Here is a 19,506-nt window from a genome sequence, read left to right as displayed (position 1 = left end):
TATCAACCTTAAATGACGTTTTTGAGATATGTTGTCGATGTTTTCTTTCCCGATATAATAAGACAGCGGTTTTCTATATATATAAGACGTGTAAATAAAAATAAGACGTTGGTTTTTTGGAACAATTTAAATTTTAATGATTTGTTTTCATTATGAATATTTGTAATTAAATACAAATAAAAATATTTTTAACATTAAATTTTTTAAAGATTTATAGGACATAAAATTTTTCAATGAGTGCATAATAGTTGTCAGTTTATTTGATGGAATTTTTTTTTGAATATTAGGAAAAACAATATAAAAGTCATAAAAAATTTAAATGACAAATGTAGATAACCGACATTGCATCAGTTTACAACAACGTTAAATAACACATGATGTCGTCCTAGACATCATTAGATGTCGCAGTGTAATCACCATCGTGGTTAGGGAGTTACAACGTCAACCTTTTCTCAATAACCGTCGATTATTATGTCGATAATGACGTTGTTTATAAATGCAACGTCACATTTTAACCTGTAACGGACGTTGTATGTCTCTACAACTGTTTTCGTATATTTCAGTTTTACAAATTAACCGACATGTATATCAATCTTAAATGACGTTTTTGAGAAATGCCGTCGATGTTTTCTTTCCCGCTATAGTAAGACGGCAGTTTTCTACATATATGAGACGTATAAAGTAGAATGAGACTGATTTTTGGGAATTAATTTAAATTATTAAGATTTATTTTCATTTTATTTCATTCCATGACATAAATATTTTATACAAAACAAAAAACACTAGAAACAAAAATATATTTCATTTGATTTTTTTAATGAATGTTTAATTAATTACCAAAAATATGTTTAGATACATTATCAAAAAATTAAAATAAACCTATACATTATCACTTATATATTGTTCTGTAATTGCTTGTTCACGAATTTTGCCCATTCCAGTCTGACTTTGTCAATATGTTCTTGAGTATAGACAACTAGTTCCTTTTCATTGTCAAACTGCAAATAAAGAACAAAAACCGACGTGTTACAAGTAATAAAACGACGGTTTTGAAAGAAAACGTCGTGGTATTAAAATAAAGAAATTATATCTTAAATTTTACCTTCTTCTCAAATCCTAGGCCTGCATCATGAATTATATCTCTCATGAAACGCATCATGTAATAGCCACACTCTACATTTGTTGGTTGTCTAGGAGTGCCTTGTAGATTTTTCCATATGGGTGATTTACGTGATGATTGTTTGTCAGTGTGAGAGTTATACATGTTGATTGAACTGTTTCAAGAAAACAAAAAGTGTTAATGACAAAACTAAAAATCAGCATTAAAAAAAATTAACCGTCGTGGTAAAAAAGTGAAGACAACGGTTTTCTAAAACAAATGACGTCGTATTTTATTTCAAATGTCGGAAAATAAGAACCGTCGTTGTGTATCATTCTAACGTCGGTGACAAAGAAAAATGACATATAACCAAAGTTGTTTTTAAAAGAAAGTTGAACAGAAAAAATTAAAACGTCCTAAAATGAAAAACACAAATGACGTGGTTTTTCAATTAAGACGACAGTTTCAAGAAAACACTGACATTGTAAATTATTTCAAACGTCGGTTATAATATACCGTCGTCTTGTTTTTACTACAACATCGGTATTTGAAAAAGCCGTCGTATCATTCAAATGTAGAAATAAAAAATCTTAGATTTTTATAAATAAACTTACGTATTCACTATATTTCTCATGTCCTCGTCAACAGAGCGGTTTGGCAATGAATCCATGTAATAGACAGTCTCCTTAACTAGTCTCACAATTGTTAACACCCAATGACCCCTGCACAAAATGATCCATATAAATTAAATATACTACACACAAAAAATATTACAAGGACCAAGTATAGAAGGGGACTAACCCTGGATTATAAGGCACCAAGTAAAATTGATCCCCATCTGCATTTTTCAGGCAGTCTGAGAGATATTTTGAACGGTGAGATACCATTCCAGATTGAGAGCTGACTTGTCCAAGGTCCACGAGGCCAACAAGGTTTACCATATTTGCTATTTCTAAATAGTCAAATAGGTACCTAATTAAATATATGAAATTCAATTAAATGAGATTTTAATTTAAAAGAAAGGAAATGTAAAAAAACCAAAATTGGATTTATAGAATTACCTCATGTATACTGCAATCACTGTGGATCCAATCTCAACCACGGAAGCAAACTGTAAAACGTCTTCACACAAGAGCAAGGTATCATGCTCAGTGCCAAAAATTTCCTCTAGCATGTGAATTGCAATGATCTCGTTAGCAGGCTTCAACTTGGTCTCGACATATTGGCATAGGGCTAACAGAGGAGCTGGCATGTCAAGCTTTGAGAGATCTTGTAACAAGAAATGAAAATTAGTTTGTACATGAAGTAAAATAGAGGACTCCAACAAATAAACCAAACCGAGGTGGTATATAATATCAACGACGGATTCTAGAACATACTAACGGGGTAAAGGTTATAGACGACGGTAAATACATAACTATCATGGTGTAAATGTTATAACGTCGCTACACAATAGAAAGGTCATCTAGGTTAAAATAGACGACGGATGGTAACATGTTAATAACCATGAAAGATGTTTCATTGAATGAGTTTGATCATAGTAAGATGTTTCAATTGCTACCTACACAAATGATGGACTGCAACCAGGAAAGCAGTCCAAAGACGCCTACCAAAGGGAATCAAACTGTGGAAATAGGGATAAACAGGGTTGGGAAGACAGTCGCGTCCCACAAAACTTCTGTGGCTGAGTTTGATCCTAGTAAGATGTTTCAATTGCTACCAACGGAATTGATGGATTGCAACCAGGAAGGCCCTTCAAACAGTAAGGTTGATATTTATGACATGGAAAGAAGACTCGAAGAGCTCAATGCAATTCTGGATGCTGAACGATCACAAAATCAGGTTCTTTCTATGGAGAATGAGAAACTAAAAACTGATCTGGACTTGTTTAAAAAGGGAAACGAAACTGACAAATCACCAGAACAACGTAGCCTGATTATTAGGATGAAAGCGAGGACAAGGCAGGCTTTGGTTCGGCCAGAATACGCCTATGAAGACATTAAGGGCAAGGCTAAATGCAAAAGGCTTAAAGTTGATGATGGAGAGACCAATAATGTGGAACATCAACCCAAAAAAGTACAACCAAAGAAAGATGTTTCCCACACTGTTCAAACAGTAGCTGTAAGAAGATTGAGGGTTGGCAAATGTTTATCACTCCATGACGCCGACATACTGAAAAAATATCTTGATGCCAACAATCCTTTGTAAGACTAACATTATCTTGTTCATAAATTTATGCAACTAAAGTGAGCTATTATGTGATACAAGTTTTAAGAATTTTCTAAATGATGATCCATAAGGTAAAGAAATTGCACTAAAAAGGCTTTCAAAGGATTCCTGACAAGGACTGAGGGAGTTCAAAAATGAAGTTATGCTGATATCCGAACTTCAACATCGCAATCTTGTAAAGCTTTTGGGTTGTTGCATTCAAGAAGATGAAAATATTTTGATATATGAATTCATGACCAACAAAAGCCGGACTTCGTTACAGGTATAATCAGGTATAGATGCGGTGTCTATGTACTTTTAAGGAGAGAAAACATGTGGTATAGTCATAGTATGATAATACTACCTATTTGTGGAGAGAAAACCTGTGGTATAGGCACAATACTTTTTTGGGAAGAAAACCATACCCCCATTACAATCTATTGATATTTGTACAACATATTTCATAAGCCACCTTAATCTAATGACAACAAATAAGCTTGTAAAAAAAAAAAAAAAAAAAAACCCAACGATAATGACAATTGCATATGCCAAGGTATCTCTTTATTTCAAACTGGAAATCAAAATGTTTCAATGTAGTTGAAGACATACAAATCAGAAATTTTTCAACAAAATGAAATGAAACAAGCAAAGCAAAACCTACTGGCAGCAAGTAACCATTATGTAAACACTCAAATCTGATGATTACAAGTCTTCCTGTTGCGTTGACTGGCGTGACCACATCGACTGCATTTGTTGGCCCTTCTATCCTCGACTCTAGATTTAATCCTCTTCGTTCTTGGTCTACCTGGTGGATTTTTAGTTAAAGGAGGTTTCACTATAAAGTCTTCGAGACCCTCCGGGCACTCTTTCTCAACATCAGGAACAGGAACAATTGGGATATCATAACAATTTCTATAATATTCTGCAGTGAAGTAAGGTTCAAAATAATCATATGGGTCACCATAATCAGCAAGGATGGCTGCAATAGCGTGGGCACATGGGAAGCCATTAAGCTGCCACTGATGACAAGAACATGTACGTTGCTGGATATCGATGACAAAAGAGTACTCAGCACTGATAGATTCATATTTTGCATATATAATCTACCTTTATTTGCATTGTTTTCATGTGAAATTGGTTAGTTTAATGTGCTTGGTGGAGATTTTGTAGGAAATCATACTTAGCAAGGCTTTGGAGCAAAAACTATATTTTTGGAAGCTTAAGGGATCAAAATGGGTGGAATTATCATCTCAACAAAATCTCAAGAAGTCACTCTGTCATTTCATCAAACACCTGGAGTGCATCTGTGCAAGTGTCAATTTATATCCACAACTGGTCTCAGTGACCAGCGCCAGAAAGATTGAGTTAGAGAAGCTTACCATCACATCACTGCCTTTCTCGTGAAGAAGAACCCATCGTGAATTGCTGAAATGGTGGTTGCATCATTTGAGCAATTGCAAGAGATGCTAGATGACAAAATAATGAAATGGTCTGAAAGGAAAGAAAGCAACATGAATGAATTGCACTAAGCAACATGAATGAATTGCACTATTGCCAACGTAAAAGGCTGGCTTAACAATTGTGAAACAATTGTTGGTTACCTTTTTTTTTGTTGAGCCACCACCGTCAGCTACTTTTGGAGCAAAGCATGGGTATTGGCTGGACACTTGATATACTTTCCTATTTTTCCCTTAAAACCCCAAAGCCAATTACCTCTATCTTTTGAAGACGCATGTTACTCTTCCTTTTGAGAATAGGTATTGTTTTTTTTAATACATTCCTATTTTTCCTTTCCTTCCTAAATAAATATTATCTTCCTTATTTTTGGAGGAGTCCCTTGGCCTATAAATACAAAGCTTTAACCTAATAGCCAGAAGATCTTTTTTCCACCATCGTCTTCTCTACCATATTTTTCCACCAACTTTCAGTCAACCAGAGAAATATCAGAGAGAGCCAAGAATTTGCTGCTGCTTTATTTGAGGAGCTTTTGAAGGTGTTCCTGTGAAGATTTTGAAGATCAAGTCCATCAGCCAAATTGGTTTTATGACAATAATTCTCTTGTTTATATTTTCTTCTGTCATGAACTAATTTCCCTCGCTAGGGCTACGATGTAGCCTAACCTTGAATACTTAATTTCTATCGTTATATTAATTTCTGCTTATTATCTCATGTTGAGTATTTGTTACTGTTTTTAATGATTTAAATATCTAGCTAATATTTAATTGACGATCCAAGCGGAGACCGAGAGGAGATGTTTGGTGTTTGCTTCTTGTAACAAATACCATGACTTGAATGAGTGCCCGAGAGGGACTAACATGACTCATGCAGTTTTCTTGTAGGTTCTCATAGAACTTAATGGGTTCTTGATTTTCTAAATCCGTTGCTCGAGAGAGAATGGGTTGTTAATTGAGAATACTTTTGGTTGAGCCCGAGAGGGGATATCGAATGAATTAGGAGAAACCAACTGTCAACATGGATAGTAATTAGGGTTAATTGGCTATAAGAATTAAGTAGAATTGGTTATGGTGAAGTCGGATGCTCTAGTGTCTCATCATCTTAATTTTCTATCGTTAATTAAATTGTTATTTTTCATAATTGTTTTAGTTTTCTTAAAATTAATCAATTTTCTTAATCAACTATTCAAATTAGACTTATGCATTAATCATAATTGGTAGTTAATAGGAAATTACAGTCTTCGTGGGAACGACACTCTACTTATTTCTATATTACTTGTACGGATTGTGCGCTTGCAATAATAACACAACAAGCACGAACCTCAAACACGTGTTCACTTAAACGGCTAACATCCCAATGCCTCCCAATGTCCACAGCTTTCTGCAATTTTTTTTCCATATTAGGGCAGAGATATGTAGTCCATTTTTCTGCTTCGCAACGCCGAGCAGCATATTTGACCATCATCTTCACCCGTAACCGTTCAAACAATTGGAAAATAGGCAACTCGTGCTCAACAACAATCCATGAGTTGAAGCACTCTGCCAGATTTGAACACATCTCACCATATTTTTTACCTACACAATTTTTAATTTAATTAACAGGTAAGAATATAAATTGGTAAACAATAAAGCACTTAACTTGAACTATGAAAGTTTTACCTGGAGAAAAGGCATTTGACCAATTCTCATTAGGTATTGTGTCTAAAAACTCCAAAATAGTCTTACCATCATCTTTTTGTAACTTTTTCATATGATGATTAAATGCTTTCTCAGTAGGAGCGTATGCGCACCTTGTAAAACACCAAACAATCCAATCTCTGTATCTTTTGCCGAAAGAAGTTGGATATCTACCTAGAACATTATGCTTCAAGTGGTGGAGACAGAAAAAATGATTGAACTCTGGAAACACATTTTGTACGCCTTCTAGCAACCCTTTGCAACGATCCGAAATAAATGTGATGTTATGACCTTGGGGAGACAAAATGTCTGAAAGGTTTTCCAGAAACCATGTCCAATTGGCTTCATTTTCAAAATACAATGGCAAAAGCAAGTGGAAAGAACCCTGTTACAATGAAACTAAAATGTAATTACTACCAATAGAATACATAAACTAATACCAATAGAAATTAAATTTGAATTTAATGTGTCTGTAATTACTACACACACATTAAATTAAGATTTGTTCATCACCCTATTGTTTGACATGTCAACTTGTTCTGCACAAACAGTTCGGATTATACAACTATTTTACAGTTATACTCTAAACATTATACTTGTCACAAACAAAGGAATTCACACTGACTTCACATATAATATAAAACCACTTCCAGCACCCATATTTAGCACATTTGAGTGCCTGAAAAAAGAACTTCCAGCAACCACTTATAGGTGTGCAATAAAACACAATTTATAATTTAGTTCTCATACCTTGATTTCATTTTTTCCTATAGCCGCAAGCATGTGCCCTTTATACTTGTTCTTCACAAATGTACCATCCAAACAAAGGAATGGTCTGCAGAATTTGAACCCTTCAATGGAGGCAAGATATGATATGAACAAGCGCTCAAATCGTGATGAGTTTGCATCACACTCTAAGTAACAATGAGATCCCAGATTTGTTTTCAACAAAGCATCAATGTACCAAACCAACTGTCTATAGGAGAAAGCTTCATCACCATTGACTTTTTTTTTGGCCAATTCTTTACCATACCAGGCATTATAATATGAGATGTTCAAGCCACAATTTTGCTTGAAATCTGTGACGATGTCCACTGGTTTAAGTTGAGGTTTTGTTCAAATCTGTTCAGCTACAACTGAGGAAACAATTTTCAAGCCCATAAAACGTCTTTGACGAGTACGAATCCTGCCCTTGCAAGTATGCTCATTCATCAAATATTTAATGTAGAAGAAGCCATTCACCGGATTTACAGTGGCATGAACGCGCCAAGGACAATTTTCACTTTGCTTATTCAAACATTCCGCTGTGACACGCTTCAAATCATTTTTAACATAAATGAACCTAAACCGCTTCTCAAAAGCATATTTGCATAATTTGATCCTAAATGCAGTAACCCCACCTTCATACTTTTGCCCTACCTCCCTAATATATGTTTTCCACTCATGGGACAAATAAAGTCTACCTTCTTTTGCAGCATACTTTCCCAAATACTCATTTTCATTAGTTGACGTATTACCTTCACTATCGGATGAATCCATCTTGTCTTGTTCACCATTGCCAGATACTTTACTTCCCCCATGTATGAAATTTATATCCACCGCATTTATATTTTCGTTACATAAAGAAATATGCAACACACGAACATCCATGTCAGTCTCCAGAAGACAAGATGAGTGTTCTTCAACTGCATATGTCAACTCGATTTCATCAACCTGCAATTCTTTAAACCTGGAACAAATTTGACTGCATATATCTGAATGCTTGGTGTCCTTACAAATCAATATTGACAAGGTTTTATAACCAAAACGACATCTGCCTATGATTGACCCGTCCATCCGCTGTGCAATTATAAAATATGATTGTAAGGACATAACAAACAAATCGCAACATATGTATGATACAACCAATGAGAATACTTTGACAGAACCTATATATACCATGACAACATCTATATATCTCTATTGTACCAAATCAAACAATTACTATATATCTGTACAGTAGGTAATGTCATGCCTACATAGAAAACAGAACGACATCTATCTCCTCAATTTCTCAACTTGCCATCAGGCTTTCTCAGAAACAAACAAATCGCAACATATGTATGACACAACCACTGAGAATACTTTGATAGAACCTATATATAACATGACAACATCTATATATATCTATTGTACCAAATCAAACAATTACTATATATCTGTACAATAGGTAATGTCATGCCTACATAGAAAACAGAATGAAATATATCTCCTCAATTTCTCGACTTGCCATCAGGCTTGCTCAGAAACCCAGAAAAGCATTACCCAGATAGTATGAAACCCAGAAACCCAGAAAGTATGAAACCCAGAAAATATGTCTCCTCAATTTCTCAATTCAACACGTCTGATACCCAATGTCAGGGACCAATTCCTATTTTTCAACAATAGGTAAAATGACTACTTCATACCAAACCAAACGCAAAAACAACAACACACAAAGCAGATTGTTGAAATTGAAATACAAACAATAAAAATACCTGTACGTGAGGAACTGCACTCCAGCAACCCAATGTCAGAAGACCCAATCCCTGTTTGGTCAACAATTGATTTCTGGCTTTTGACAATCAGGTTCCTAAAATTTTCATACACAAAAAGCTCACCATTACTGCCGCAACAAATCTGCAGTGATTGGGAAGAAATCTGGAGGGCTTTGGACGGAAGGAGCATGATTGCAGGAAATAACCATGAAAGCTGGATGTGTCGATTTATTTACCTTTTCTATGTAATGGCATTGGAAGTAAATAAGTTTAAAAAGAAGGACAAATACTTCGCTTATGTGTACACACGCTGGCTAGGAGGACTTCTATTGAAGAGTCGAATTGAGATGTCCTCCATCCATTATATATAAAGAAAATAGGACCTGCATCTAAGAAGCCCTTAAATAAAACCATCGTCGTATTATAAGTTCATAAATAAAAAAACCACACAGTTTTCTCTCTCCCACGTTATCGGACGACAGTTTTCTCTTCAAACGTAGTATTATTAACACACCATGTCGGTTAGTATGAATAGTCGTGCTATTGAAATAGCACGAATTTAATTACCGTCGTGGTGTGTCAACAAAAACGTCAAATTCAAGAAAAACCCGTCGTCCTCACATGACCTGTGAGTGATAACAGTGATTTGTTTGGCAAATTCAAACCACCTTCTTATCTCAAACATCAGTGGGACTCGTTCTTTTTTATAATAAAAAACTTCAACTGATAAGGAAAGTCAAGAAAAAAAAAAGGGAGTGAGAAAGTTTTCAAACCTATGGCTTGCAAAGAAAGTTTTCTTCGGAATCAAATTTTGGAGACGAAGATGAGGAAGAATGTAAAAGTTGAGAATCAGAAACGCAACTTTTTGGAAATGAGAGGGAAACTAAGAGAAAACTGAAAATTTTAGAGAGAACGTAAAAGTTTAGGTCAGGTGACCAAAAAGTTTATATAGTGTCCCAATGATAAATACAACGACAGTAGTCATTAAAACCACCCTAGTATCTATTTATTACGACAGTAAAATAACATTAATTGACGTGGCTAGTAAAAAAGCTTTTTGACTTTTTGTATTCCGAAAACGACGTGGTTAGTTGGGCGCTACACGACAAAAGTTTACTTTTGAATACGTGAATTTACAAGCTACCACGTCGTTTTTTTATATGGACCGACATTGTTTTCTAAAACCTCGTTGCCTGTATATTAATGACCGACGTTGTCTGTATGTTTCATACGTCTTCCGTGTTTCACTAACCGACGTTGATTCCTTCTGTTAAACGTCTTTAGGGTTTTTATAACCGACGTGGATATGAAATTTTTTTTATAAATTGAGTTTTTTTCCACGATTTCTTTCAGTTTCAGTTTTCAATTAGGGTTTCAATTTTAGTCTCACCTCTTAGGAAGCAATTGTTTGGATGTTGGTGTGTGTGTTTATGTTTGTGTATCTAATTCACAAACATACACATATCACCAACATTCAAAAAAATTTCTCTCTTAATGGATATCTATTGCTGCCGTCGTCAAAATTTTAGAAGGCAATTGTTTGGATGTTGATGTGTGTGTGAGTTTGTGTATCTAAAGGACACAAACACACACACATCATCAACTTCCAAAAAATTATCTGTCTGACTTCAAATCTCAGGCTGCTGTCGTCAAATTTTAGAGGCAAATTTTTGGATGCTAATGTGTTTGTGCCTTTGTGTATCTCAAAGACATAAAGACACAAACATCATCAATTTCTAAAATATTGTCTTTCTGTGGTCTGATTATGATGAGGAATAGAGTTCCATCTGGTAAGATTTCGAAACTCTTGGGATCTCAGGAAAAATCTGATTCTGTCGGCGGTTTTCTATATAAACCGACGTGGTTATTCTCAATTCTAGTCATTAATTTGATCTACCGACGTAGGACACAAAAATACCATAAATAAATATTTAAAAAAATTACAATTAAGACGAGAGTTTAGATATAAGTTGAGATGTATAAATTGAATAAATACGCAGTCTCAGAAAATTGATTATGTCAGCGATTTTCTATATAAACCGTAGTGGTTAATCTCAATTATTGTCATTAAGTTGGTCTACCGTCGTAGGATAACAAAATCCGATAAATAAATAGTAAAAAAATTATATTAATAAGACGACGGTTTATATATAAGGTTGGATGTATAAAGTTAATAAATATGACGGTAATTTTAACTTTACGACGTGGTAAATTTTATTATACAAGTTAATTGAACAAACCAACATGGTTAGTGTTAAAGACACCATCGTAGTACGCTTGAAGAAATAAGACGATAAATTTATCTTTACCGTCGTTGTACATGCATTTAATATGGTGGTACATGGATGGTCTTGAAAATATACGGCGCCGGATACGAAAACTTGGTTGTATTTATTACAGAATAAAAACGGCGGCTGTTTTTTAACATCGTCGTCTTTACTTTCTACGTCCGTGGATTCATACCTTCTTCTGTCGTTTGTTTTCTCCGAGTTTACTCTGAGGAAAAACTTTTTCAATAAGACGTTGCTACTTTAATTAGGTGTGTCGTGTTTTAAAAACAGCAATTGGAATCTCCATTTTTTAGATGTTTAAGTTAATCATACATGGTGGTGTTATAAAACTGTTGTCATTTCAAACACAACGACGGTTTTTCATCAAACACAACGACGGTTTTTTCTGGTCGTCTTTTTCACTTTTTGTACTAGTGATACCAAAATCCAATAAATAAATAGTAAAAAAAATTATATTAATAAGACGACGGTTTATATATAAGGGTTAACGTATAAAGTTAATAAATACGACGGTAATTTTAACTTTACGACGTGGTAAATCTTATTATACAAAGTTAATTGAACAAACCAACGTGGTTAGTAGTGTTAAAGATACCATCGTAGTACACTTCAAGAAATAAGTCGATAAATTTATTTTTACCGTCGTTGTACATAGGGGTGGGCACAGTTCAGTTTGGACCGGTTTTTGCCTCAAATTAGAACCGATCCGGTACTATTCATCCGAATTGGTTTGGTTCGATTTTAATAAAAAAATTCAAGCGGTTCGGTTTGAACCAATTTCGGTCTGGTTTCGATTTCGGTTCGATTTTGAACCGAATTATAAATAAAAAAATTGTATACAATTCTCAACTGAAATATTAGTTTTTTACTTAAAAATTAACAAATTATTCAATTTCATATAAAAATAAATATTAAAGTTAGAAAATAGATATATTTTGAAATTGAACTTGGATAAATATTAGTTTTTTTTAGTGTAATTAAAAATATAGCATTAAATATAAATATATATTGAAATTATATATTTTTTTAATTTGACCGGTTCGGTTCGTTTCAGCCCGGTCCAGTTTTTGAAGACATGGAACCGGATCCGAAACCAATCCAAACTGGTCCAGTTCGGTTTGGTTTTTCACCGATTGTTGACTTTTTGGTCAACTCAATTTTTTTTCGGTGCAATTCGGCTCGGATTTTCAGTTCGCTGGTTTGAGTGCGCACCCCTAGTTGTACATGCATCGTGGATTGTTTTGAAATTATACTGCGCCGGATATGAAAACTTGGTGGTGTTTATTACGGAATAAAAACGGTGGCTGTTTATTTACACCGTCGTCTTTACTTTATACGTCTGTGGATTCATACCTTCTGCCGTTGTTTGTGGGCTCCGAGTTTACTCTGAGGAAAAACTTTTTCAATAAGATGTCGCTTTTTTAATTAGGTGTGTCGTTTTTTAAAAACACCATTTGGAATCTCCATTTTTTAGATGTTTAAGTTAATCATACACGGTGGTTTTATAAAACCGTCATCTTTTCAAACACAACGACGGTTTTCCGTCAAACCGTCGTTTTTTTCTGGTCGTCTTTTTCACTTTTTGTAGTAGTGATAGTTTTAGCAATTGGATTTTGATGAAGATTCACCAAATGCCTCCTCCCACCATATTATAATGTTGCCCAACTTTTAGGCTCAATCTGATATCGATTGAACCAACAAATTGGACAATTCAAGTTCGTATGAAGTTGGTTCCTTAACTGGAGTTGTTGGTGTATTGCAGAGTTTTAGCGATTGGATTTTACTCAAAACACACGAATTCAATCCTCCAACCATATTATGACGTTGCCCAAATTTTGGGTTAAATCTGATATCGATTGGCCAAAGAAATTTGACAATTCAAGTTCGTAATAAGTTCGTTCCATAAATGGTGTGGTTGTTGTATTGTACAGTTTTAGAGATTTGATGTAATAACCCGATCCTTAATTAATATTTAATTCTTAATTTATTAAGAGGAAAGGACAATTTTGCCCCTAGAACAAACTATTAAAGAAAAGTTGACTTTTTTTTTAGGTTTTTTTTTTTTACCGAAGAAGAATTTGAAAATTTCTCTTGTACCGTTGCACAGAGTGTGATGAAATGAGTCCGTAGACACATTGTGAGCTCAAATCGGGGTTATAACGAAGGAAATACGATCAAAATACTTTGAGGGGTAAAATCGTAATTTTTGCAAGCCAGATTTTTAAATCTGATTCTTCTCCTCTCTCTCTTCTCCCCTGCGATTTTTCTTCTCCTCCCTGCAACAAAACAGCCAGCCATTGTTGGCCGACAAGCTTGCTCATCTGGCAGCCATTTTCAACACCACAAGCACCGAAATCTTCCTTTTTCTTCCGTCTTTAAAGCCTCCTAACAATTTCTGATCAAAACCACCAAGTTTGAGCTCAATTTTGAGCCAAACCCCGAGCCCAAAAACTGGGCTGTTTTCAACACTGGTTGTTCGTGGTATTTTCCGATCAATTCCGGCCGCCACAACTCAGGTAATTGCACCTAAAATACTCTCATACATTACCTTTGTGTTATCCTTCGAAAATCCAACGAGAATCTATTCAAATTTCTTTGATTTTGAAACTAAAAATTCTAGGTTTTCAAGAGACAGAAAGCTTCTTTCGAGGGCTTTACCGATGGAATTGATCGTCAAGCCAAGGTATAAAGTTACTCCCCTTGATGTGCTTAATCCGTAGGTATGATTATTGGCCGGCAGTTTGGAGTTTTCCGATCGCCGAAAAATTACTCAATGCACCCGCCGGCGATGGCTGTGCGTCGCCGAGGTGTCTATATTGGGTTTTTGTCCTAGAATATTTCTCAGGTCATTCCGTGCACGACGGTACGCTCGGATTCCAATTTGGATACCGTTTGAGCCTCGAACGAATTTTGCATATTGTGCAATTCTCTGGTTCAATAGGTTCATACCGTTGGATCAAACCCAAATTCATGTATGTCGTACCTTATATCTCTAGGATCGTGTAGAAATTCGCGGATCGAGAATCGGAGTCCCGGATACTCCAATTTAATATGTCAAAGATTAAGTTAAACAATAATCGTCCGATCGTATGATCGTGAGCAATCCGACCGTCTGATTTGGACCAGACTTGCAGGACATGGTTATTAAAATGTGAGGAACTTATAGGAACTCTCATATTGGTAATTGGAAGTCATGGACCCCACGGGGTCCCGGATTGACCAATATGGAAGTTTATCGCTTAGCGAGTCTCGGGTCCTTTCAGACCATTCTAACCATCCGAAATGCTTAAGTGAGCATAGGAATGATCTTAAATTGGTGCACGCACTCTTAGGAGACGGGGGTCAGGATTTTTAATTAAAGATTATATTGAGCAAGATTATTAATAAAATATTATGATGGTTTAATCAGGCATACGGGCTCAGGCAGAACCGCAAGAGGGACCTTCAAAAGGTCCAGCTAGCTCGGACCAATAGTGAGTGGACTTTTGTTTTATAAATAATTTTTATGCAATTGAATTTCCTTATTTGATCTTGAATAAGTTTTATTGATTATGGCTTTCCTAGCATGATTTGTTGAAGTTAAATATCTTTGTTTATATGTTGCCTAGTTGAATATGCTAAAAGGATATGGAAAGTAAAGATTGAGATATTATCGGATTGAATGGCAGCAGGATTTAAGGATAATTAAGAAATAGTTTTATAAATTCTAATCTTTTTCAAAAATATTTATTTATTTTAAAAACCACCTTATGTACCCAAGGTTGCCTTCGGATTAAATGTTGCCTTCGGTTATGATAATGTCCATGGACATAATAGTTGTCTTCGATTTAGTCAGCGCGCTTGACAGTTGCCCCACGAGTTTTAGGGACCCCTGGACCGTAGGAGCGAGGAATGCGGATCAAGTTGACTAAAGGTCACCTGAATCCTGCGAGATTGCGGCTCGGGTCGACCTTGTATTACCGAGACCTGCGAGTACGTGTCACCAATGGTGACACGAGGAATTGACAGATATCAGGAATTGACGGCATATAAGGAATTGACAAATATCAGGAATTGAAGGCATATAAGGAATTAACGGATATCAAGAATTGACGGAAATAAAGGGGTACACTTAGGTGGTAGTTTTAAATTGATTTCAATACTTTTAAGAGAGTTTTATTGACCATGAGTATGATTGGCATATATGTATATAAATATATGAATGCATTGATTTCAATACGAATATAATGAATAGGATAATTCAGTTTTGCATAACTGTTTTTACAGTGGGGTTAGTATGTGAATATACTATTTTCTAAACCTTTATTTTTGTCCACTCACATTTTTGAATGTTTTGCACCCCCAGCCAATAGACGTGCACCAGAGCGCCACTACTGGGCAGATTCCACACTCCACTCCACTCTCCCTCTTATTTAGAATTTTCTTTTGAAATCAAATTGTTTTGTTGTATATTCTTGAATTAGTTGCTCTGATGACTTGCCCTAGGACTTTATGTGTGGCCTGAGGCCGTTTAGTTTATCAGAACTGTTTGGAGGTAAATTAGAAGCATGCTGGCAGTTGAGATATTTATATATATGCTTTATTGACAGGTCGAAATTTTGGGAAATGATCAAATTACAGGGAAGGCTCTGCCGAATTTTCGGTAGAAGTCGAACTGGTAATAAACTTGAATTTTAACTAGAAGGGCAAGTTAGTTATTGTGCCCAACACTTGCCAAGTGTCGGACACGCACAGGGTTCGGCTCGGATTTCAAAGTGAAATTTGGGTCGGGTCCTGTCATTGGATTCCACTCAAAACTCACCAAATGACTCCTCCCACCATATTATAATGTTGCCCAAGTTTAGGGCCCAATCCGAACTCGACTGAACCAAGAAATTGGACAAATCAAGTACGTAAGAAGTTCATTCCGTAAATGGAGTGGTTAGTGTATTTCATAGTCTTAGCGATTGGATTTCACTCAAAACTCACCGAATGACTCCTCCCACCATCTTATAATGTTGCCCAAGTTTTGGGCTCAATCCCATCTCGATTGAACCAAGAAATTCGACAATTCAAGTTCTTATGAAGTTCGTTCCGCAAATGGAGTGGTTGGTGTGTTGCATAATTTTAGCGATTGGATTTCACTCAATACATAAAAATTTACTCCTCCCACCATATTACGACGTTGCACATGTTTTGGGCCTAATCAGATATTGATTGGCCAAAGAAATTGGACCGTTCAAGTTCGTACGAAGTTTGTTCCGTAAATGGAGTGGTTGGGGTATTGCATAGTTTTAGCGATTGGATTTCGCTGAAGACTCAACAAATGCCTCCTCCCACCATATTATGATGTTGACCAAAACTCACCAAATGACTCCTCCCACCACATTCGGCTCAATCTTATCTCAATTGTCCAAAGAAATTGGACAATTCAAGTTCATATGTAGTTCGTCCCGTAAATGGAAGGGTTGGTGTATTGTTTAGTTTTAGCGATTGGATTTCACTCAAAACTCACCAAATGACTCCTCCCACCACATTATGATGTTGACCAAGTTTTGGGCTCAATCCGATCTCAATTGCCCAAAGAAATTGGACAATTCAAGCTCATATGTAGTTCGTTCCGTAAATGGAGTGGTTGGTGTATTACTTAGTTTCAACGATTGGATTTCACTCAAAACTCACCAAATGACGCCTCCCACCATATTATGATGTTGACTAAGTTTTGGGCTCAATCCGAAATAGATTGAACCACGAAATTGGAAAATTCAAGTTCGTATGAAGTTCTTTCCTTAAATGGAGTGGGTGGTGTATTGCATAGTTTTAGCGATTGAATTTCACTCAAAACACACCAATTCACTCCTCCATCCATATTATGACGTTGACTGAGTTTTTGGCTCAATCCAACATCGATTGGCCAAAGAATTGGACAATTCAAGTTCGTACGAAGTTCATTCCGTAAATGGAGTGGTTGGTGTATTACATAGTTTTGGAAATTAGATTTCACTCAAAACTTACCGAATGGCTCCTCCCACCATATTATAATGTTGCCCCAAGTTTTGGCAATTGGATTTCATTAAGAACTTACAGAATGACTCCTCCCACCATATTATAATGTTGCCCCAAGTTTTGGCAATTGGATTTCACTAAGAACTTACAAAATGACTCCTCCCACCATATTATAATGTTGCCCAAGTTTTGGGCTGAATCCGATCTCGATTACAGCAAGAAATTGGACAATTCAAGTTCATATGAAGTTCGTTATATAAATGGAGTGGTCGGTGTATTCCGTAGGTTTAGCGATTGGATTTAACTCAAAATTCACCAAATAACTCCTCCCACCATATTATGTTGTTGACCAAGTTTTGGGCTCAATCCGATATCGATTGGCCAAAGAAATTGGACAATTCAAGTTCGTACGAAGTTCGTTCCGTGAATGGAGTGATTGGGGTATTGCACAGTTTTAGCAATTGGATTTCGCTGAAGACCCACCAAATGCCTCGTCCTACCATATTATGATGTTGCCCCAGTTTTGGGCTCAATCCGATCTCAATTGAACCAAGAAATTGGACAATTCAAGTTCGTACGAAGTTCGTTCCATGAATGGAGTGGTTGGTGTATAGCATCGTTTTAGCATTTGGATTTCACTCAAGACTCACCAAATAACTACTTCCACCGTATTATGTTGTTGACCAAGTTCTGGGCTCAATCTGATATCAATTAAACCAAAAAATTGGAAAATTCAAGTTCGTTCCGTAAATGGAGTCGTTGGTTTATTGCATAGTTTTTGCAATTGGATTTCACTCAAAACTCACCAAATGACTCCTCCCACCATATTATGTTGTTGACCAAGTTTTGGGCTCAATCCGATATCGATTGAACCAAGAAATTCGACAATTCAAGTTCATTCGCAGGTCGTCCCGTAAATGGAGTGGTTGGTGTATTGCACATGTTTAGCAATTGGATTTCACTTAGAACTCACCAAATGACTCCTCCCACCATATTATGATGTTGACCATGTTTTGCGCTCAATCTAATATCGATTGAACCAAGAATTGGACAATTCAAGTTCGTTCGCAGTTCCTTCTGTAAATGGAGTGGTTGGTGTATTGCACAGTTTTAGCTTTTTGATTTCACTCAAAACTCACCAATTCACTCCTCCCACCACATTATGACGTGGCCCATGTTTTGGGCTTAATCCGATACCGATTGGACCAAGAAATTGGACAATTCAAGTTCGTACGAAGTTCACTCCGTAAATGGAGTGGTTGGTTTGTTGCATAGTTTTAGCGTTTGGATTTCACACAAAACTCTCCAACTAACTTCTCCCACCATATTATGTTGTTGAACCAATTTTGGGCTCCATCCGATATTGATAGGCCAACGAAATTGGACACTTCAAGTTCGTACAAAGTTCGTTCTGTAAATGGAGTGTTTGGTGTATTGCATAGTTTTAGTGATTCGATTTCACTCAAAACTCACCAAATGACTCCTCCCACCACATTATGATGTCGACCAAGTTTTGGGGTCAATCCGATCTCAATCGCCCAAAGAAATTGGACAATTCAAGTTCGTATGTAGTTCGTTCTGTAAATGGAGTGGTTGGTGTATTGCTTAGTTTTAGCGATTGGATTTCACTCAAAACTCACCAAATGACTCCTCCAACCATATTATGATGTTGACCAAGTTTTGGACTCAATCCGAAATAGATTGAACCAAGAAATCGGACGATTCATGTTCATACGAAGTTCTTTCCTTAAATGGAGTAGGTAGTGTATTGCATAGTTTTAGCCATTGGATTTCACTCAAAACACACCAATTCACTCCTCCCACCATATTATGACGTTGCCTGTGTTTTGGGCTCAATCCAATATCAATTGCCCAAATTATTGGACAATTCAAGTTCGTACGAAGTTCGTTCCGTAAATGGAGTGGTCAGTGTATTGTATAGTGTTGGAAATTGGATTTCACTCAAAACTTACCAAATGGCTCCTGCCACCATATTATAATGTTGCCCGAAGTTTTGGCAATTGGATTTAACTAAGAACTCACAGAATGACTCCTCCCACCAAATTATAATGTTGCCCAAGTTTTGGGCTCAATCCGATCTCGATTACAGCAAGAAATTGGACAATTCAAGTTCATACGAAGTTCGTTCTATAAATGGAGTGGTTGGTATATTGAATAGGTTTAGTTATTGGATTTCACTCAAAACTCATCAAATAACTCCTCCCACCGTATTATGTTGTTGACCAAGTTTTGGGCTCAATCCGATATCGATAGGC

General features: G+C 36.1%; 1 protein-coding gene across 1 annotated transcript; it reads right to left on the bottom strand.

The window, feature by feature from the left end:
* LOC109949316 lies at window positions 894-9,139 on the bottom strand. The gene is made up of 12 exons (XM_020564712.1): window positions 8,955-9,139; window positions 7,189-8,277; window positions 6,421-6,823; window positions 6,083-6,336; window positions 4,909-5,306; window positions 4,687-4,798; window positions 3,969-4,350; window positions 2,161-2,368; window positions 1,901-2,071; window positions 1,714-1,821; window positions 1,103-1,274; window positions 894-998 (listed from the first exon to the last, which is right to left on the bottom strand). Exons 8-12 carry the CDS (start codon window positions 2,349-2,351, stop codon window positions 894-896), a joined length of 747 nt encoding a protein of 248 aa, XP_020420301.1. The 5' UTR covers window positions 2,352-2,368; window positions 3,969-4,350; window positions 4,687-4,798; window positions 4,909-5,306; window positions 6,083-6,336; window positions 6,421-6,823; window positions 7,189-8,277; window positions 8,955-9,139.

Source organism: Prunus persica, chromosome G5, assembly GCF_000346465.2.
Source record: "Prunus persica cultivar Lovell chromosome G5, Prunus_persica_NCBIv2, whole genome shotgun sequence".
Taxonomy (NCBI): Eukaryota; Viridiplantae; Streptophyta; class Magnoliopsida; order Rosales; family Rosaceae; genus Prunus; species Prunus persica.
The sequence above is the reverse complement of the archived record's forward strand: the minus strand, read 5'-3'. Positions and strand labels throughout refer to the sequence as shown.